Source organism: Homalodisca vitripennis, chromosome 2 (assembly GCF_021130785.1).
Source record: "Homalodisca vitripennis isolate AUS2020 chromosome 2, UT_GWSS_2.1, whole genome shotgun sequence".
Lineage (NCBI taxonomy): Eukaryota > Metazoa > Arthropoda > Insecta > Hemiptera > Cicadellidae > Homalodisca > Homalodisca vitripennis.
Genome location: NC_060208.1, coordinates 36467203 through 36483051, shown reverse-complemented (window position 1 = coordinate 36483051; position 15849 = coordinate 36467203). Strand labels below are relative to the sequence as shown.

Genomic DNA, 15849 nt, shown 5'->3' with positions numbered 1-15849 from the left:
GTTATCAACTACTTAGGGATAAAACGGGCCCTGGAGTCTTTTAAGCCATTCAAATCACCAGGTACCAATGGCATTTTTCCTGCTTTACGGCAGGAAAATGGGGACTTGGTGATACCTCTGCTTCTACGACTGTTTAGAACTAGTCTAGCGACAGGAGTCATACCCTCATCCTGGAGGACCTCTAGGGTTATATTTATCCCGAAGCCAGGTAAACCCTCCTATGAGGTTGCAAAGGCTTATAGACCAATAAGCCTAACATCCTTCTTCGTCAAGACCATGGAGAAGGTTCTGGATAGGCATTTAAGGGACACAGTCCTCATCAACCGTCCCTTACATCCAAATCAACATGCCTATCAGAAAGGTAAATCTTGTGAAACAGCCCTACACTGTCTGGTTGGCAAGATTGAGCAAGCTATTGAACAAAAGGAAATAGCTTTAGCAGTATTCCTGGATATAGAAGGAGCTTTTGATAATACGAGTACTCACTCTATAGTGTCTAAGCTTAAATGAAAATGAAAAAAAAAATGAAATGAAAATTCGTTTATTTAAACAGGCAAAGTTAGGGCCTCATGGCTCTTTCTTACACTTAATCTGTATGAACAATAATTATTAACAAATATTAACCAAATTAATATTAACACTAATCTACCTTACTAAATACATTAAATTAAACATTAATCTAAACACTAAAAAATTATTAATATGATACTTCTAAAAAAAATAAATATAATTATACAATCATAACACAAAATAATATTACAACTTCCATTTTTAATAAGAACCAAAAACTATAATTAATACCTAATAACAATAATTTATAAATATATAATAAGAATATTTTAGAAATAAATAATATATATTATGGTGTTTTATCTCACTCACACTCCTCACACATAATGCCAGCACCACACCCACAGACCCCTAGGACGGACCCGCCCCGACCAACCGTTCATGGTACAAACGTCTCAGTGCCGCTACAAACCGCCGATCTCCCTCAATGGAAGTGATTTCTGGGGGGAGGGAGTTCCACAGACGACAACCCATCACTTGAAAAGATCTATCAAATACTACAGTCCTGTGTTGGGGCATTCTTAAGGTACGAGAACCAGAGCGAGTGCTTCTTACACTATCATGAGATATAAATTGGAAATAGTTTGAAAAATATTTTGGAAATCCAGATTGTAAAATTGAATGAACTAAATTTAGTATTGATCGTTGTTTTTTTAATTTCAAAATATTTCCCTGAATATAGTATGGTGTAATGTGTTGGTCTCGTCTCACATCATAAACGTAACATAAACAGTAGTTTTCAGTCCTTTGCAGCTTCTCACTAAGTGCTACCATCATGTCATTCATCACAGAATTGCAGTAATTGAAGTGTGGAAGTACTAGTGATTTTGTCAACAGTAGTTTGATCCATTCAGGTAGAAATCTTTGTAAGCGTTTCAGTGAGTGGACAGATGCGAAGACTCTTTTACATATATCCCTCACCACTTCCGTCCAAGTCAAATTCGAGTTAAATGTCAAACCAAGATTTTTCACTGTTTCGTAGTATGGTAGAGTAGTTCTGTCAATAATTAAGGATTCAATAGTGTTCGGGTCCAGAAAGTTCCGTAAACGTGTGTGGCATATAAGTATTGGTTTGGTTTTTGTATGGTTTAGTATAAGCCCATGGTTTCCACACCATAAAACAATATTTTTAATATCGTCATTGATCCTGTTGATGCAGTCATTAATGGAGTTAACGTCCAAGTGCAAGTAGATTTGTAGGTCATCAGCGTACATGTGATACCTGCAGTATTTGAGAACTCTGTGAATGTCATTTACATACAGTACAAAGAGTAGGGGATCCAGGATAGAACCCTGAGGCACCCCACAAGTAACACACCCCCAGTCCGAAGTCATGTCAGCAACCTTGACACACTGCCTTCTTTCTGACAGATATGATCTCAGCCAATTAAGAACATGATCAGAAAACCCTACTATCCTTAATTTAGCTAACAGTAACTTGTGGTTTATGCTGTCGAAAGCTTTAGAAAAATCAAAGAGAGTAAGAATTGTGCCTTGTCTATGGTCCATGGCGAGTCGTATGTCATCAGTTACCTTTAGCAGTGCAGTTTCAGTACTGTGGTTTGTGCGAAAACCAGATTGGTAGTCACTTAATACGTTATAGTTAGTCAGATATTCAGTAATTTGACAGTGCACAATTCTCTCAAGGCCTTTAGATAGTGCAGGTAGAATACTTATCGGCCTGTAATCCGAGCATGACACTGGAGCTGAGATCTTGTTGAGGGGGAGGACAAGGGCAGACTTCCATTGAAAAGGGAAAACACAGCTTCTTAATGACGTGTTGAAGATTAAAGTAATAATAGGGAGGACAGCAAAGAGGATATTTTTAATGAGGCTTATTGGAATACCGTCATACCCCACAGCATTGCTGCGGATACGGCGTATAGCTCTCAACACGTCACCCTGTATCACGGGCTTAAAAGTAAACTCAGGATAATTTCGCCTGTGATCAGGTAAGTTACGAAGATAGGTTAAGTAGTCATTCACTTGACCTTGGTTGATAGTTGGACTACAAGAAGTGAAAAAGGTATTTAATTCATTCAATGGGATATGGACCTGATGTGATTCACGTTGCTTTCCCACCCCAAGGCTTTTAACCTTTCGCCATAAGTCGCTTAACGACTGTTTTCTATTCTCAAAAAGACTTCGCGTGTATCTCAGTCTGGAATTGCGTAGAAGCTGCTTAACCCTATTCCTAAGTTCACGGTACTGGTCCATAAGTATAAGATCTTGGGAGCGCCTCGCTCTCTTGTACAGACTGTCGCGATGTGCCATCAGACTGAGAATTTCGTTTGTCATCCAGGGCACTGGACGCCTTTTACTAATACGCTTTGTCACTATAGGTGCATGTTTGTCATAAACACCCATGATGGTTTTATTAAAATCATCCACCATATCATCTACAGATTTAAGGTTTTCAAGGTTTTGCCATGAAATCATCAAAATATCAGACATAAACGCAGCCTCATTCATATTTTTAAAGTCTCTGTATTTTATGAATCTAACTTGAGCCTTAGGTATATTTACAAAATAAACACAATAGATTAGGTCATGCTTTGATATGGCAGGGACTGGAAGTTGCCCATGAAGGATGATATGCTGTGGTTCTGAAACAACCATAAGGTCAAGGAGAGTGTCAGATCCGGCAGTGTGGTGTGTCGGTTCCAGTGGCAGTGTTGTCAGATTACAAGAATTGTCAAGCTTACATCCAGGGGTACGGATAAAACTGTTGTTAGATGGATAAATAACATGCTTAAGAGCAGAAGAGCACAGGCATCTCTGTGTGGAGTCACAAGAGAGGTCAAAACGCAGCGAGGATGTCCACAAGGAGGTGTATTATCACCAAGCCTGTGGAACATAGTTGTGGATGACTTACTCTGGACTCTGAATGAACAGGGTATGTATGCTCAAGGCTATGCAGATGATGTTGTCATACTCATAAGAGGCAAGCATATGGTTACGTGTCTGGAAATGATGCAGAGAGCACTGGCCATTGTGGAGCGATGGTGTGACGAAGAAGGACTTGCAGTCAATCCTTCGAAGACCGTCATGATACTATTTACAAGTAGGAGGAAACTGGAAATCACACAGCCAGTCCTATGTGGGGGCCAGATACAGATAAGCAGGGAGTTCAAATATCTAGGAGCCAAACTAGATTATAAACTCACTTGGAATAGTCATCTGGAATACATAATCAGCTGATCTCAGACTACATTGATGATGGTGAGACATGCGGTAGGATGCACATGGGGGCTTAGACCCGACATGTCACATTGGCTGTACAGCAGAGTCATCAGACCAATGATGGTGTATGACATCAGTGGTATGGTGGCCAAAAGTCCAACAGGTGACTGCCGCAAATACCTATCAAAGGTACAGCGGTTGGCATGCTTGGGGACAATGGGCGCCATGAGAGGAACACGAACCGCTGCTATGAAAGTAGTGCTAAACCTCCCATCCCTAGACATATTCGTCATAGGAAAGGCTAGGATGGCTGCCTACAGACTGAAGTGCAACAGGAACTGGCATCATCACCATGCTAGTAAGCACTCCAAGATCGTAGACATTCTCAAACTGGATATTCTAGAAATGATGTCTGACAGAATGGCAAAGGTTACGGACTGGGAAAAACCATTTCAAGTCAACATTGTTGAAAGGAAGGAATGGTCAAAAGGTGAGCCTGACTACATGAAGAAGGCTCTAACCTGGTACACGGACGGGTCAAAGACTCTGAAGGGTACTGGGGCAGGGGCCTGGGGAGCCAGACCTAGGGTTAACTTAAGCTTTAGCCTAGGTAAACTGACAACTATCTTTCAGGCTGAAGTTACAGCCCTTGCAGAATGTGCAAGAGTTAATGTGGAAAGGGGCTACAAAGGCAAAACCATCTACATTAACTCGGACAGCAGGGCTGCTCTGCAGGCCTTGGCCAACCATGACTGTAATTCGAAGACAGTCTGGGAATGCCATAAGGTCATGAAATTGCTGGCAAAAACCAATAAAGTTATTATAACTTGGGTGCCTGGACATAGAGGAATCACAGGAAATGAAGAGGCAGACAGTTGCGCTAACTTGGGAGCCAACTGTCCTCTTACCGGTCCTGAACCAACGTGTGGGGTCTCATATAACTTAGCATGTAGATCAGTTACAAAGTGGATGGTTAACAAACACCTACAAAATTGGAGAAATACTGAGGGGAATGTACAAGCAAAGCGGATGCTCAAGGGACCATCAAGGAACAAAAAAAAAAGTGTAACGCAAAACTTTAATAACGATTATTTTGGAAAGTTGCAAAACCTTAATAAGAATTTCCCTCTTATACTGAAAGTACATAGTAAGTAGGTAGGACTCTCCCCTAGGTCGTAATAGGCTTTTCAGTGCTAATTATGTGTATTTTCTTCATCAGGACAAGGTAAACTCAACTATGTTAACACGATTTTGACCAAAGTAGATTTCCAAGAACTAGATAATTGAACGTATATAAAATTTGATCGAGGCAATATGGCAAGCTAAACCGTGACATAGTAGGTAAGTGAATTTAAATGGTCTTAAGTAGGCACTATTTAACTGAAGTAGGCATCTCGGTCCTATGTAAGTATATAGATATATATCTTCTTCGTCAGAACAACAAGGCAAACTTTACTATAGTACTGGAAATATCTTAAGACCTGAAATATATGACAAGGACTGGAAATATACGCTTTTTGACCAAAGTAAGTTTCCGAGACCTGTGTGATCTGAGATTTTTGTTTTCTTGATCGGGATGATAAGGTAGATTCAGCTGTGACGTTATGTATATAATTAATTTGAACCAGAAATGCTCCTACACGTGCCAAACATGATATAATAATTAAGTTAAACTCTGATACTATTTGCCACGAACTTAAATAATATCTACCTGATGTATGCCTACTTAAGTTTTAAAATGTTTATAGAACTCCCATCATATTACATCATAATTGCTTTTACTAAGTAATATAAGGACTTTGGTTCTAAGATTGCGTGCGAAGCCGCGGGTAACAGCTAGTGTTATATATAATTTCAATGAGCAAAATTAGCTGGCTGCATACAGACAGATTGATGTTGTACGATCCTTTTTCTCTGAATGATGGACATACCCATTCAGTCTGGATTGGGTTGGTGTCTTGCATATTGTGCATTCTTGCTCCCCTCATTACAATTTTATTGTTAACTGAATCTGTCTCTTTCCAAGGTATGTGTTTTTGTCCACCTTGTCCCTTGTTTAAATGTTATAACTAGTTGTGGGTTTATATTTGCACCTTCCTCACTCTGCATTACCAAGTGACTCTTTTAAGTTTTCTGCTATGTGACTGTGCTAATCTACTATCAAGTGCCCACACAGTGTGGTGACCCTATGACAATCCTTTCACAAGAAGGCGAACCACACTATTATGCTGTGCGGCAGATGAAGACAACTTCGGTGAGTGGCAGTCCAATACAATACAACTCTAACCTTTCCTTATTTATACATCTTCTTGTCTCCTACTCACAAAGTATTTTAGTGTTACATATACAAATGTAACCTCCATTCAGTTGGTTCATTTTATGAACCGGATTAATGTTCATAGTTCTTGTAACAGTCTACACCCCATTCAAAGAGACTTATACAAAATGTTTTAAAATTCAATGGCAAGTTTCAGGAATGGATTCCTCAGACAAAGGGAAGGAAAAGTCATTATAACATGGATCTGAATGTATACAGTTCACTGTATATGTTTAAAACCCTAGTAGATGGTTATTCAGACTTAATATTTTTGTATTTGCACCACAGAACAAAGATTTAACTGATTTTTGGTTCCCAGTAACTATCTTGGAACAAAATTTGCTTCTACTCTTCACATATGCAGTTTTCCAGTAAAAATTTTTTAGCCATTATGGACTAAATGAGAATCTTCTACCATTTCACAAATAGTCGACAGTTCAATCGCACAAGAGTGTTCACTCTGGTAACATGTTCGTCTCAGTTAGGTGCATCCTGAGGGTTATCTTCTGATGATGTCCACCCTTCTGTTATAACGGCACGATCCACTCAGATAATCATCTCCAGAAGCAATGAAAAGTTTCAGTAAAAATTATTTCTCAACTAGACACAAACACAGAGCTCTTCTTTTAAATTCAGCGAAACTTAAATCTCAAAACCCTGTTTTACTAAAATAACCGTAACATTAAAACAAGTAAGGCTAGATGCGTTCTAGAAACACTATTTCCTCAGAAATAGCAATGAAAACAAATGCTGCCAAATACGTCTCTACTCAGCACTCCTTGGAGCAAAATACAAATAGTCCTCGGACCTTTTAATCATCCCTCATAAATATTTTGTCTTTTAGTAGACATATTTGTATTAGAGTATAACTTCCAATTATTATGACAATTCAAATATTGTTTTCTGTATTCACTGTAAAACAGCTTGTTGTTGTGGCCTGAACTTATCTCTAAAGCAGGATGCTAAAGGATGCTCCTCAGTACAGCCGAGGAGGCAGAATATTGTTACATTGTCTGTCCATATTTACTAGATGCTTCTTGTTAATTATTCTATTAATTACTTTTCTCATCTTATAAACAGCAATTACATTTCAGTTATGAATGCAAATACAAAAATAATACAATAGCAATACACAAAAGATTTTTACTGTGACAAAAATATTTGTTCTGATATTTACACAACTGTTATAACATTTTAGTATCCTGACAGTTTTATTGAACAACATATTTTGCATACTAATGACTTTTTCTCTGTTAAAATAAGTAGCATGTAATACAGAATACAATTTTGGAATAAATTAGCAGTTCTCGTTGAATATCCTCCATTGTAAACTTTTATGTTCAGATCCAATTCATGTTGACAACAGTTGTCAAAAAGTGATATACAAGACAACTTAAGTTAGTAATGCTGGTAAGAAAATTAGTTAACCTTTTATCTTATCTCCAAGCTTTTAATGGGTTGTAATAGTTATACGGTTGTGAAAATACTAACACTCATATACAGAGAAAGTAAAACTGGTACCTCACAGAATATTTAATAAAGTTTTTATAGAAGTACACTATTGTGCATTTCATTTAAAGCTTAGTGTAAAATTTAAAAAAAAGTGAATAAATAAAACTGATTTGTTCCAAGCACTATAACATTTTTAAAAGAAATAAAAGTTTTACATGCTTATAATATATGTTAATTAATTATTATGGCTTTGAGATAATATATCATAATATCAAATATATTTGTAAAGAAAAATCTATTTTAATAACGTAAATAATCCACAAATACATCCCGGTTAAACACTATCTCCACTTTCTTTACTCGCCCCACCATAGCTGACTGAAGCTGGTTGGATATTGACAATAATAAAACAACCAGAATAAAAACAATATGAACATAGGTTCCTTATTTTGTCTGCAACATTCTCTTATAGATACCTAGTCAAAATAATTAAAGAATTAGCCGCTGTGCATTATATGGATGTCAAACTACATGAGGTGGTAAGTTGGCACGTCCATAAAAGGATCACTCTGAAATTTTGGGATATATGAAGAGTTTTTTGCTAGACTTAACAAACATTAGGCATGTTCAAAGTAATACCCTCCATTGTCAATACACTTTCATTCAAAGTCGGATATTCAACCCGCTGAAAGTACTCGGCCACTCAATTTTTGGAATGGAGTCAGAATAATTATGAAGCACATCATCAATATCGGCTTCCAAAGAAAAGGGGTGACTGTGCAAATGTTTCTTCAGATTGAAGAATAACGAGAAGTTGCACATATCAAGATAGGGTGAATAAGAGGAGCGCTCCATTATTATGTTGCCATTTTCAACCAAAAATTATAAAGTTTTTCCAGCAGTGTGGACGAGACATTGTCGTGGTGCAAAATTAAACACTTGTTCAAGTCTTAAAGAACCTCTGATAAACATTGTTTCGGTGTACCAACTTGCCGTGTCTGTTCTTTGTCCCTCTAGCATAATAGCCCCGTACTCCTGAAGAAAATACTGTACATTGCTTACTTTATCGATCATTGTTTCTTGACCATTGTGGTGGATGGCACGTCCTGAAACACCCAAATGTGACTCTCTCTTCAAGGTAGAATGTCATAAAATGCACAATTTTGTTAATAGCCTGATGATTATTATTCAGTTGGATGGTTTGTTGGTTGATACTCGGCACAGCCTTGTGGTCATGTGTCAAATTGTGAGGTACCCGCCGAGAAACGATTTTCCTGACTTTTGAAACGTTATGCAAGATTATTCGCAATGCTGCAGATCCAATCCCTAGGGAAGCTTTAACCATTAAATAAGTTTAGTGTCTATCCGAACATTTGTCTTTTTGGAACAAATTATGGCTCCTTCAAAATTCCAAATACCATTTAAAATCAGAAGCACAAGATAGTGCTTCAGAAAAGAGGCAATTTTTAGATGTTCGAGAGAAAGCAACTTTGAAATCGTACAAAATTGTAGCAGAAAAATGTCCCCTCTATATCTCCAAGAAAAATGCACTGTCTGCTGGTATCTAGCAACTTTCAGAGTGACCCTTGTATAATGTTAAACCACGTCAAAAGGCTTATAAAAATATCTTTAATAAAAAAAAAACTTATTTGTGTTCATACATACATAAAAGGTTTAACATGTAGGCACAAGAAAGTTCCACATATTTAACATGGTTTGGCTAGTTTTAATAACAAATTGGATTTGTTTAAGGATTTTACATAAAATATACAGTACTCATGAAACTCCATCAAAGTACACTTTGTGGTTTAAAAATTTGTTGTAAAAAATTATTCATTCAATTACTTCAAAAATTATTTACACTATCACCATTCATTTATACTGTGGTGACAAATTTCCATTATAGAAATATTACAGAAATTATTCCTAATACGACTGAACATCTGTGTGAAAGAAAGAGTCATAGCCACTTCCTTTCTATATATCATAAAGCTATATTACATTGTAAATACATTGAATACAGTTTCACCCAAATACCATGCTGTTCTACATGAATATCAATACATAAATCAGAATATCAATACATAAATCACACTAAAAACCCATAGCAAGTACCTGAACTTATCAGCATTTCTACCGAGTCTCCTAGATTAGTAAGAACCTCGCCACTTCTTTACCACCAAAATATCAAATTAAATATTTTTAAGATCCATTCAATGTAGAAAAACAAATATTGATCTCCATGCCTATTGTGGTGATCAAATGAACCAAAGTAAGTTCATTTTTATTTTTGATGCAAATTTTTAGAAACGTTATGATTTTTTATATTATAACAATTTTCTTTGTTTGAACTTTACTTTTGACGATGGAAGGATTGTGAAGGAAACAGGATTTTTCTAACAATTTTTTCCTTTGAATTTAGTAGTTATCCCCAAAAAACCTCCATTTACTTGCATACTACATGTGTTATTATACCTTCAACTGTAGCGTTGTCTGCTGATCTCTCGTCATCATTAGCAAACATCTGGTAGCCATCGGTCTTCTTGGTATAGCCGTTGGACCCGTACGCTAAACAACAAGAACACTATACTCCTTCAATTGTGGCATTGTCCACTAGTCTCTTCATGTCATCATTAGCAAACATCTGGTAGCCATCGGTCTTCTTGGTGTAGCCGTTGGACCTGTACGCTAAACAACAAGAATACTATACTCCTTAAAATGTGTCATTGTCAAGGTCTCTTCTTGCCATCATTAGCAAACACCTGGTAGCCATCAGGTCTTCTTGGTGTAGCCGTTTGGACCCGTACGCTAAACAACAAGAATACTACTCCTTAAAATGTGTCATTGTCCGCTGGTCTCTTCTTGCCATCATTAGCAAACACCTGGTAGCCATCGGTCTTCTTGGTGTAGCCGTTGGACCCGTACGCTAAACAACAAGAATACTACTCCTTAAAATGTGTCATTGTCCGCTGGTCTCTTCTTGCCATCATTAGCAAACACCTGGTAGCCATCAGTCTTCTTGGTGTAGCCGTTGGACCCGTACGCTAAACAACAAGAATACTACTCCTTAAAATGTGTCATTGTCCGCTGGTCTCTTCTTGCCATCATTAGCAAACACCTGGTAGCCATCGGTCTTCTTGGTGTAGCCGTTGGACCTGTACGCTAAACAACAAGAATACTACTCCTTAAAATGTGTCATTGTCCGCTGGTCTCTTCTTGCCATCATTAGCAAACACCTGGTAGCCATCAGTCTTCTTGGTGTAGCTGTTGAACCCGTACACTAAAACAACAAGAATATTATACTACCACAGCTGTGATATCTGCTGGTCTCTCGTCAAAATATATTTTTTGTTTAATTTTGTTACCTGCAAACATTAATCATGGTTGAGTCTTTTCATTCCTTCTTCTTAATTTGTGTGTAAGTAGAATAAATATAACACTTTTTTATTATATTTATAACTTTAGTATGGATTGACATGATGAGAATTGTATTTATGAATTTGTGATCTTTTAGGATTTTATTGCTGTATTCTATTTCTGCATTAGTAGAAAATAAATAATTTCTCTCTAATAGTTTTGACATATTGTGTAAGGGTTTTCATGCATTGCAGTGTTTTTTATCACTGGCAGAAATTCTTCATTAAGTAACTAGTGCAGATAAATATTGTCAGAGAATGCTGGTACATACTTGGGAAGGCCACATATTTTGACCTTAAATAAAAACTTCATGTCCCTTCTATAAACTAATCTCCCCTATGTAACAACCTTCACCGTAGTAGACTACATCCAGACACTTCAGTGTTAAATGACTACAATATGTACATAAAAGCCAGCTGTAGTGGTGATCATAATGATTTTAGCCTCATAAGAACAATATTAAACCTCATGCACTTTTACAATCTTTTTTTACTGGTAGAATCATGGGAGAGGTCTCCTTTTAAAGATATAATCCATAAAACCCAAATTTTGTTTTTGTTTTTTTATTTTTACTGGTTATTCACAAAAAGCCTCAAACTTTGTTTGTATTTTATAAATTAAATGTTAAAAAAGTATAAGCTTTAAAAGAATATATATATATAAAGCATTTAGACGAGCGTTAATAAGATTTTGAAAATGAGTCATCTCCTGTAATGATAAGAAATAAGGGCGTAAAAATGTAATGAAGTTTTAACATTGTTGTTATGGGGAAATCCCAAGGTTGTTTCCTACAGCAAGTCAGTCAAGCACTACATAACTTTCACTGGGACCTTGAGGGGTACTCAACCATCCTAAGCAATTAGCTCCACCAGTCATCGCTCTGTAGTAAACTTAAAGAAACCTCAAATAAGCCAGACCAAGTTCTTAGATCAGGTTTTAAATTAAATTATGGCTTTGCAAATATTTTAATAGCAGCCTATGTTTTAGACCTACAATACCTGGTTTTGTTAATCTGGAAATTTTCTTCGTAATTATTACTTGAAATACAAAATATCCTTACAGCAAAATTTAAAACAATGAAACCATAAAAAACCGATAATTTTGTCATAACACATCTTTAATACAAAATTACGGATAACTTTCTAATTAAAAAAAAGAAAGCGTGCAGAATAAAACCAATTAACATCCTACAATATTAGGAACAATACCGTAATGAGGGAAACAAAACAATCACCTGTGCAAATAAAGTACAGTAATTTATATCTTGTAAAGCACAGACTCAACATTGGAAACAAATATTATTACAATTTCTCCCATTACAAATAGCAAAATGAGGATAAATAATATTAGTATAATATTGATTAAACCAACCATATATAAAAACAATTACTAACTTATGTAAACACAGCAGAAAACTTAAAATATTATCACAATGGAATTAGCATATTTTCATATTTGGAATAATAGAAAAAATCTTTTAATATTGGGTATCATTTAACACTCTTTAATAAGTGTCTAATTAATTAAGTCATTTAGAACTATCTTATCAACTGCTTTAGTCTGCGTCCCTTGACTTTCGCCTCTTGTTTAATATTTGGAAAAAGTAATTCACAGAAACACCAATAAGCATATCAGCATAAACCAACTCTAAAAGTCACGATTTGAATACTGAAATAATCCTTTTGTTTGTGTAGATTCATGGGGAGTTCCTAAGGGAGACCAACAATTTCAGAATTTGGAAAAATAAAACTACATTAAAGATGAGTTTTTTAAATGAAGCACAAAATACTTAAATTGCTGTATTTCTCCATTATAGCAAACACAGTATGGTAAATAAATCAATAAAGGGTTTCTTTTGTTTATGGTAATAAGTAGGGATATCATATCTAACATATAAGATTTAATTCCTTCTTATAGTACAGTAATGTGTAGTGGGATGATCCATCCGATATGAGTATCATTTTCTTATGGCAGTGTATAGTGTATAGTGAGATAATCCATACTCACTTGCTTATGGTAGTTTTTAGTGGGATGACACACACTATATGAATATCACTTTCTTATTGTAGTATGGATCATTCTACTAAACACTACCATAAGCAAGTGAGTGTGAAACATCTCACTACACATTCACTTGTTTAAGATATTGTTTAGGATGATCCACACTATACGAATATTACTTTTTTTATGGTAATATATAGTGTGATGATCCACATTAACTTGCTTATGATATAGTTTAGTGGGATGATCCACACTAGATGAATATCACTTTGTTATAGTATCATATAAAGAGATGATTCACACTCACTTGCTTATGGCAGTGTTTAGTTGGATGCTCCATACTATATGATCTTCACATTCTATTACAGAATTCTCAGTGTTCGACAATTGAAACTACAGACTTATTAAGCCAAAAATGTATAGACTGAATGAAAATACAATTTGAAGCCATTGTTTCCGTGAATGTGTATTAAAATATTTTAAAAGTTTATTGTACACTTTTGATTTGTAAGCAGGATATGAACAGTCATTGGATTAATAGCAGCTACAAAATTACAGGTTATAGTGTATAGGCGAACTTTGTGTGGATAAAATCTAAAAGTCAATTTAAAAACGTTCAACTGACTACATCCTCTATAAAGACAGATACTAACGGTGCTGAAGCAACAGCATAATGGGCAATTACAAAGTATTGTACAATTTTACTTACAACTAAAAGCTACAAAAACGCCACCCAATAATATTTTAATGATAAAATTAAAGGCTTAGAGTTCTTTTTTCTCAAGGTACACACTGTAGCTTGTTTTTGTTTGAGATAGTTTTGAACACCTAATCTAAAACTGAAGATAGTAATGCATTAGCCAACAAATTTTGTTGGTTGGTGTTGTACATACCATTTTCGACCAACAAATTTTGATACGTCACCTATAAGGTTACACAGAATTTTTTGGGAAGACACAGAACAATTCCTTCAATACAACAAAACTGGCCTGTTTCTTATAATTCTGTACTAACCAAGCATGATGCTAGCGGACTGTAAGCCATATGCGGTGATAAGGATATCAGCGGCATACACAAACAGGCTGCCCAGGAAGAACCCAACGGCTGCTGGCAGGAAGGCATAGTCGCCATAGTAGCTTGACTGTTCGGCCATCTCTATTGATGGAGCCAGGAGTGACCAGTAGGAAGCAGCAACCATCACACCTCCAGCAAACCCCAGGCTTGTGTCCAACAGCGCTCTCTGGAACCCAACTCTATCACTACACTATCCTGAGGGAGTACTGTTAAGAATATTTGTCATCTGTAACAATGTTGTTTAATTTTAAAACGTTAAAAAATTAATTTCCAAAAACTCAGCCAAAGCAGCAAATTATTATCAATGGCAGGATTAAATTTAATAATAGTTTAAATCAATAAAGCAGACCTGCTATTTTTAGTGTAACTTTGTACATGCTTTCTAAAATATTAGGATTATAAAATCAGCTGGGATGATTAGAAATTTATAAATTGTACTTCTACTATATTACTGTATTTTCGATTAGATGCAACACTTCATTTACAAAGAAGATAACAATTGTTAATGACATAGCTTATCAAATAAAAATTCCACACCATACATAAATAAAAATACTCTTTTTATTTAAGTTTCTCAGTATAATAAAAACTGAATTCCAGAAAACTAGAGTTTTACAAATTTAAATTCAATTTTTTTATTAATTATTTGACACAGTGCAGTACACAGTGCTTTGCACCTAGATTGCACATGTACATTAGTCACTTTCTCTCTCCATACAATACAGTAGTCATTTAATGAAATCAACACCTGATATAAAACAAAATCACATATACTTGTTTTGTCTAAAACCTCTGTTTTGATGAATTTTACATTGTTCACATTTTTATATGATCAAAGTAGTATGAAAGTGAATATGAAAGCTAGATTTTCAACACACTGTACAGGAATTGACGTAGGGGAATTATGGTGGGGGATATTCACTATCCCTCTTGCATTACCTCTCCTACCCACCGAGCACTGTAGCCCACACTGTAATAGATTGTTACATACAAGTAAGAACCAGGACAAACAGAATGGCTTCTTAGCATAATTAAAACACAAATATTATAATTTTTTAAAGACGTAGAATGTAAAATGTTAATTTAATTACTATAACAATAAGTAACATCTAAAAACTACAAGAAGCAAAATCCAAGCAGAAATACAACTTGAAATTGTTCACCTATTGAATGTAAAGATTTTAAAATTATACTTTATAAAAATTACCCTCATGACAGAATTTCCAGGAATTTTATGCATTTTCTCTTATAATGGCCCCAGAGGTCAAAACCACCATATTCCAAAAATTGATACTGTATATAATATGTATCTCAACAAATAAAAAGTTTTAACGTAGTGGTCATTCGCATTTCTGAAAAATGTTGGTACTTTGGTATTATCCGGAGGTCACACTACTTTTGGAAGTTTTTCTTACCGGAATCTAAAAAAACTACATTATTAGAAAAAAAAACTTTATTTGACTAACTGTAAAAATTACATATCATTATAACAATCAGTTCTTGTTTTCTGCGTCCCAAAAAAAAGCAATGTCAGCGAGAAAGAGACTACTCTGCCCCTATCTAATGTTTGTTATTAGGCTATATAAGTAGGTAAATACATATTATAAATAGTACTATAAATAGAAAAGTGAGCTTGAATTCAGGTACTATCTAGAGAGATGTTTTTCTTTTTTCGCCAGAAGTGCAGAGTATAATACCAAAATTTTTATATCGGTTATTTCATAGCCCAAGCAAATTTTCAATAAGTTAAGCATTTTTTACAACTTTCATACTTTGTCATTTTTATAGTTCAGTTTTTATGATAGTAACTGTTATGAGTTTAATACATATATACA

General features: G+C 35.3%; 1 protein-coding gene across 2 annotated transcripts in view; it reads right to left on the bottom strand.

Annotated features, from left to right (window-relative positions):
• Positions 1-15849, bottom strand: part of LOC124353816 (zinc transporter ZIP11) — a 76636-nt gene that overhangs the window by 58225 nt on the left and 2562 nt on the right. For both annotated transcript variants that reach the window (XM_046803830.1, XM_046803828.1), the window contains exons 2-3: positions 13955-14180; positions 9998-10090 (exon numbers count right to left, since the gene is read on the bottom strand). In XM_046803830.1, coding sequence (XP_046659786.1) covers positions 9998-10090; positions 13955-14138 — 277 coding nt within the window. In that variant the 5' untranslated portion in view covers positions 14139-14180. The remainder of the gene's footprint in view (positions 1-9997; positions 10091-13954; positions 14181-15849) is intronic.